This window comes from Lampetra planeri, chromosome 17 (genome assembly GCF_965212315.1).
Source record: "Lampetra planeri chromosome 17, kcLamPlan1.2.h2, whole genome shotgun sequence".
Lineage (NCBI taxonomy): Eukaryota > Metazoa > Chordata > Hyperoartia > Petromyzontiformes > Petromyzontidae > Lampetra > Lampetra planeri.
This window is the reverse complement of record NC_136123.1, coordinates 1,043,688-1,051,107: the sequence shown is the minus strand read 5'-3', so window position 1 is coordinate 1,051,107 and position 7,420 is coordinate 1,043,688. Positions and strand designations below refer to the sequence as shown.

Genomic DNA, 7,420 nt, shown 5'->3' with positions numbered 1-7,420 from the left:
TCCTGCCCCACCAACCACGCCGCCCCCTCGCCTTCACTGCAGATTTAGCAGGAGTCGCAGTCCGCAAGGTCAGGGGTCACGCCGTTACAGCAAGGTCAAGGGGGGGGTCACCCTTCCCGCAGGATCGAAGGTCAGGCGACTTGCGGGACGAGGCGGGTCTCGCCTTGCACATCAAGTTCCCCTCTCGCTTCCTACAGATCGCACAAACAAACAGAGATTTGAAAACATTTATATAAATCGATACGTCACCGGTTACATAACAAGAGCGTAATTAAGAACACACGCACGCACAAACCTGCAATCCCCCACTCGCCGCATTCATCATCATCAACAACAACCACCACCACCGCGGCTCTTGCACAACGCGCGATCCAGCACGTCGATGGACGGGTCCCCGCGAGACGCGGCTGCTGCTTGCTCGCGCCATCCCCCCCATCCCCCCCCATCCCCGCGCTCGTGCGCGAATCACGGCTCGCCCATTCCGCTCGCGCCAACAAACGCCGGCGGCAAAAAACAACAACAGCCGGCGCCCCCGCAACTTTCCCGTGATGAGCGATCGTCGTCAGAAACGCAACAGCAACACTTCCTCCGCTGCCCCCCCCCCCACCAAAAAAACCTCCAGTCCGCATCCAGAACGGGCAACGCTGCGGCACAACGGATGCGTTCGAGACTCGAATCCCAGAGCTACAAAAACACATAAAGTCATCGGTGTTGGCCAAACATCCCGAGGTAGCAGCATCCCCCCCCCCCTCAAGTCTGACTCAAGTGTGGCCTTCGCACACAAATACGTCATCGCGATTTCAAAAGTCGCTGGGTTAAATCGTCACGTAGCGAACGAGTATGTTGGATGTGGTGTGCTCAGATCAAATTAATCGCCGATCGACTTAAAGCCCAGCAGCTGCTTTTGTTGGCTGGACGACCGGTTTCGGGGTCATGACCTCTGACCACAAACGCCTGGCTCAATGTTTACAGCTGCAGGTTGTAACAAAGAGAGGCTTAGCAGCTTCTGTGGGAAAGAAGAAACTCCGCTACGGAAAGGAGCAGAATCGAGCCACAGCGATGGGGAGGGTGCAGGCGAACATCGTGCACAGCTTCACTTCTCATTCAACGCTTTCCAGCTCGCTGGTCGACTGGAGCAGGCTGCACGCGACTAGCAGTGGCCACACGGTCATAGCGAGAGGGGTATACTGGATGTGGTGTGCCAGGTGGAAAGATAGCGTCCGGGTCACAGAACCAGAGCGACCCAGCTGAAACGAAGTCCCGTTGGGAGGGAAAGGTTGCAGCATTCCGTGCGCAAGAGTGAGCTTGCGTGCAGTGCACGTTAGAGTGTGTGTGGTGTGGTTCTGACCACCCACCACCCCCTTGTGCACCATGCCGGCCTTCAATAGATGCTGCTCACTAACAGCACTTGTGCCAACAGCCTCAGGGATCTTTGAGAGTGAGAGTGCACACGAGCGGGCGAGCGTAGGATGCCGTTGCTTTGTTGCGTCGTTGGGTTTTTTTTATTTCTCGCGGTTGAAGGCGGGGAGGCATCCAGGAAACGCGGCCTTGTTTTCGTGAAAGAACGGAGTCATTTTTAGAAACCGCCACGACGATGACACGACTCACCGAAAGGGGAAACGGGCGATGACTGTGCCCCGGGACACGCAACAGTTTGTACAACAACAAGAACACCGGACTCATCGATGCGCTCCAAATCCAGCAACAACGTAGGCCAGCCAGCACAACCAACGCCATCCACAAACGTTCACCGGCTTCACCATGCTGGTCACTGCGGTTTGGTGAAAGGTGGATGGGCCCCTGAACCAGTTCCGGTATCAGTTGCTTCCGATGCCGGCCGTGGCTGGGAATCCAACCCAACTGCGTGCGAAATAATGCTGGTGGAGCCGCGGAGGTTTGTTTAACAATTCACATGCATCCTATTTTTTTTCATGTTTTTGCTAGCAAGTGGAACTAAAACGACCAATGTCTAATTTCGTTCAACCAAAAGCGGCTCCAATGGGGAAGCGGTAAATTAATTTGCAGGCCGCAATGCCAATGACGACGCCGACGACCTTTGATCCAATTTTGTAAGCATGGGAAATGATTCAACAGTTATGCAAATAAAAAAAACACGAATTTTTTTTCGTGCATTTGTTCATCTTAACAGGTCCATTTGAATAATGTCGCGCGGTGAGCAAACCACCCCCACGCAGGTTCAACTGCCATCATCAGTGGCGAGTGACAGCTGAACCAGTCCTGGGCCGCCCCCCCTATCCCCCTGTCCCCAACCTGCACTGACCAGCGTGGTGAAGTATGGTCAAATGATTATATGCCCGTACACAGGTTAGGCTGCTTCCATCCTCGTGTGCAGCTGTGCTTTTAACCACAGATGCACATGACCTTTAAAAACCAGGAAAGAGTCGACGAGATACACACGCAGACACAAAGACCAACATCCCCCGTGTATCCGTACAGACCTGTTGGGGCAAGTTCTGTTCACGAGTAGCACCTATGAAGGCCGGCACTGTGGCACACGAGGGGCTGGGTGACTAGCAACACGCCCGGCCGCCTTTGTCTCCCTAGTGGCAATGTTTACTACACATCGCACGAGGAACCCATTTAAGGCCGAGTGGATCAGAACCGGTTCAGATAATCGTCACTGGGTGCTGGCCGTGAGTGGGAATCGAACTCAGATCGCCGGAACACACGCGCACATACAAACACACAGTATCGATAGAAGATCTTTACAAAATGTTCTGCCACCATCGGCCAGCGAGCGAGTTTGTTGTTTATATGCAGGTGAGAGTCCATTGTGGCCAGCGCAGGTGAGTGATAAGCAGGAAGGAACACAGGGTACTGGCACGGCATGTTCAGGAATGCAGCATATCTCAAGTCTCTCCCCAATCATCAATGCACACCGATCACCGCAAGTGGTCCTGGACTGCACTCGAGGAAACCGGATCAAGGCAAGGTCAAGATTCGCTCTCAACACCACATCACCAACAGCAGCAGCAGCAGCGATGACTACGGAAGTCACCCAACGACACCGCATCTATTTATTTGAAGCCCTGGGCCAGTGGCGGAAATTCCACATTACTATGACAACCACTATTTTATTTCCTCGCAAATTGGTACTCATTTTATTGACTGCCGGAAGAATTATGAGCCGAATAGACCCCCCCCTCCCACACCACAACCAAGGTTTGAACTCTCAACCGTCGGATAGCGAGTGGCCCCCCGCTCTGTCGCCGGGCCGCTTACACAGAGAGAGAGAGAGAGGGACAGCCAGGGGGAGTCTGGCAGAGGCGGTCCACAGCCTTGGCTGGAACAGGGGACGAGGGAGTAGACAGCACGGACCGGCTGTGGGGGGTGGGGAGAGTTCCAGACACTGAGAACAGCAAAGGAGTAGGAGCGACCTCCACAACAGAAGTAACTTTTACTTGGTTTTTTGCTTTGGGTCCCATAATTTACGTGCGGAATCGCCTTTCCATTAGCATCGTGCAATGCAGCAGCACTTGTTTAACGAGTCGAGGCGCTCCGCTGATGAAACCCGGAGTGTGTCAAAAAACCGGTCCGCAGTGGGCAGAGGTCGTTTCCTTGTTGCAACAAAAAATAGCTTTGGGAAGGCAAAAAGACGCCGACTTGATGGATAAATAATGTCTGCTGGGGCCAACAATTGAGGAAGCGAACCCAAGACCGCAGCTTCACGATCGGCAAACAACGCGTTTCTGGGAAGGAATGAGAGAATGAATGGGTGGGCGGGTGTGCGCAGTTGAACTGTTGATGTTTGGGGAAAGGTTTGGAACAACGCGGCAAAGTTTCGACCGCGTGCCCACGCCGTGTGGATAAATACCGGCAAAACAAATATACCACGGTACGTAAATAACCACGCGGAGCCCTGCCAATCCACTGCTGGATGGAGGTCTTTCACACGCCGTGGCGGTCATGGAGAGGGGTGCAGTGGTGGTTGTTTTGACCATACTTCACCACGACGGTCAGTACGGGTTGAAGTAGGAGCGAGGCAAAGGAATAGTTTAGATATTACTCGCCACTGACGTGAACCGTGGATGAGCATGGACCCCCCCCGTCAGGTTTGTGGGGTTCATAGCGTAATGCACTAACAAAGACAAAGATCCCCCGTATAGCCATTAAAACAGACTGTTTGGGCAAGTGCTGTTAGCGAGCACTAACAACCATTCTGCCACCAACTACAATGAATGGACTCGGACCTTCTCTCAAGGCCGTCCAACCATTCTGCCACAACCCCAGTGGAGACCCAGTCAGTAGCACCAGCCTGCCATGAGGCTCGTGTTCTCGACCATGGTCAATCCACGGCTGATGTCGGCCTCCCAAAAGCTGTCGCCATGTCGCGGTCTTGCGTTCTGACGACGCGGGCCAACACATCCTACCGTCCATAGCGCTGCCCTAAAATTACAATGTATATTTAAAAAAAAAAGGCGACGTTTCGGGTACTGGCCCTCCTCTATAACGTTGGAAACGACTGTAAACGCAGCAGCAGCAGCATCACAACAACAATGACGTTCTATACAAGGGGTCGGCGACCAAAATAAGAATAGTTAAAACAATAATTTTGTACAAAAGTCAACATTTAAAGAGCCCCTTGCCAGGGACCCGCGTCCTCACACCCCCCGCCCACGTCCGCTAGAGGTCGCTGCGCAGCCCCGCCCCGGGCTGGCGCGCCATCCACCGTGCCCCAATGTCCTCAACAACAATAACATGTTGTTGTTGTTGTTGCTGCTGCTGCGTCTCTTGTGCTGCACGAATTAATTACAGACAGACGCGTTACGGCATATACAGCGCACCACCGACACAACATCGCCCCCAACCCACACCCCCCTCCAGGATTGTAATCACAAATCGCTTTGTTTGAGTATTTAACATTCAATGGTACAGCTGCTGAACAGCGCTGGGTGTAAGGGGAAACAAATAACCCCCATAAACACCCCCTGCGCTCTACTTTGGGGTCTTATGAAGGTGGTGGGGTGACTACTCGTCATCATCGGCCGTGGTCATTCTCCACTGCTGGATGAAGGCATCCACAAGCCGCCACCCTCTTCCCGGTAAGTTCGGGTGGGTAAAGACGGAGTGAAACTGAGATCCCATCTCACGATCTCAGACTCAATTTCATTCATTGCTCAGCCCGCGATTAAAATCCAGTCGCCGTTTCGATGCCATTACAATTCCCTACAAGAATTACGCGTGGGTGAAATTCCCGGGATGATTAAATAAAAAAAAAACCTCAATATATGACCATGCTGCAATAATTAAATCCCATCCGTTCTAGACAATTCCTGATTGAGCTTCGTCTCATTCCATGTTTATCCCAATTCCAGCCGTGACAATGCGGTTTAATCATCGACTCAACCTAACCTCAGTTTCACACTCCAAGCAATCTGCCACATTCTCAATCATTGATTACCTACCATCTCTTTTATTAGTCCCACCAATGATCCAATCCCAGATCTCATTTCAAAAATATATAGTTTTCAATTGAACGCCAGTCCAAGTCCAAACCAATTGCAAGCTCAGCCATATTCCATGCCAGAATCAATCTCCAAAATTCAAATTAGATCCCGACCTCAGCTCGATCTGACCGTGGAATACATCCCACCACCGATCCAACCCCCACCTCATTCAATCCCGTCCCAGGTTGAAATCCACACACAACCCCAATGGCCCATCGAGGCCCCAATCCCACCCCCGACCTCCGAGACGCATCCCCCCCGCTCCCAATCCTCACCCCATCGTCGCTGCTGCACATCACGAGTCCGGACAGCAGCACGGCGCCGTGCGGAGGCGCCTTACCGCCTCCTTGATGAGGTTGCCGCTCAACAGCAACTCCCGCAGCATCTCCCGCGGGTCATCCAGCACCACCACCTCCTCCTCGTCGTCATCATCCTCACCACCGCCCCCGTTCTCCCCGCCTCGTCCACCCTTTCGCCTCCTCGCGCCAGCGCCACCGGTCGCCCCTCTCGCAGCGCCGCGCCCGGTCGCGCCGGCGCCCCCAGACCCCGCGGCCGCCTTCGACGGGACGCAGTAGGGGGATGACCGGCGGCCGAGACTCCTCCGGCCCGGCCGGACCGCCTTGAGCCGCAGTGTCTCGCCGAGGCGACGCACCAGCTCGTCCATCTCCTGCGATGGTGCGCGATCTCCCGTCGCGGGCGCCTTGAAGGGCTCGTAAGACTCTCGGCAAGGCATGGTGACTGCTGCTGTTGTTGTTGTTGTGATGATGGGGGGAGCGAGAGCGCGAGCGATACTTCCTCTGGGAGTGGCCGGCGTGGGTCGCCGGCTCAATGAATAGCGGCTCCGCCCAAGGCCGCCTTTTATACCGCAGGCGGGGTGACATCACGTGGAGGCGGGGCTCGTTATGTTAATCGCACGTGGGCGGGGCTTGTCACTGGAGGCGTACACATAAACAATCGAATTGTGAATGTTGCGGGTTTACTCTCCAACGTGTGCTCAAGTGGTAACGAATGGCCACGTCTTATTTGCCTTACCTGTACTTTGCAATGCTCTCGTGTGTCTGCACTGTTTGTTGCTGTTACGTTCTTACCCGACCCTCCTGGACATCTGTGAAGAAAAACAGCTTTATAGCCCATCGGATTTCCCCTTGCAGTCTAAAAAAAGATTCTGATCTGAATTTTTTTTTTAAACTGGCTGTGTTGGGTGGTGACGGGTTGAACGACGGCCTTTATTATGTATGTACATATTTTGAACTTCTTTCGCTCAGTACGTAGCCAACCGTTATAATCGGAGATGCAATCGAGTGTACGTTACCCGGTTCGCTATCGCCAAACACTCCAGTCTGATCGTGCCCGTCTCGTGCTCCTTTGACGAGGATGTGAAGCCTACAAATTATATATCTACGTGTGAAAGAGCTGCGCATTATTGTCTGCGTTTCATCGGATGAGAAGCCCACTGAGATGTGCACTCCTCCGTGTGGGGCTCAGGCTGAGGGTGTCCACGCCGTCGGCTCTGTCCACGCCGCTGTAGATGGATGGGGGAGCGATCGCTGTCGTGAAGGTGACCCAACACGAACGCGACTTTAGTATCGAGTTATCCATGACAAAAAAACAAGTTGGATAACACGGGCGAGGCGCAGTAAGATGGTCCAGTACTTTTCAGTTTCAGTTTAATTTATTTGTTATAGCCCTGTGAGCCATTCGACTCTTGAATCGGGTGCAACCGCAACAAACAAAAAAAAAAGAAAACATCTTAAAGTGAATATGTGACTAAGTGCAAACAGAAAATCCAGGAAAAGACAGCAAAATATTGCAGAAAAAGCACCGTACACCAACGCTGTGTGCAAAAATCCCAGTGGGATGCAAGTCAAACAACAACAACCACAAGACAACTTAGATTAAGGCCATCAGTCGAACTCCGTACTACAACAGTAGGGACGGGTCACAACGTTACA

At 53.1% G+C, this 7,420-nt stretch overlaps 1 protein-coding gene across 1 annotated transcript; it reads right to left on the bottom strand.

Annotated features, from left to right (window-relative positions):
* LOC144723241 (uncharacterized) lies at positions 1 to 6,296 on the bottom strand. The gene is made up of 2 exons (XM_078601817.1): positions 5,744 to 6,296; positions 1 to 191 (listed from the first exon to the last, which is right to left on the bottom strand). Exon 1 carries the CDS (start codon positions 6,199 to 6,201, stop codon positions 5,764 to 5,766), a length of 438 nt encoding a protein of 145 aa, XP_078457943.1. The 5' UTR covers positions 6,202 to 6,296; the 3' UTR covers positions 1 to 191; positions 5,744 to 5,763.
* Between the last annotated feature and the right edge of the window lie 1,124 nt (positions 6,297 to 7,420).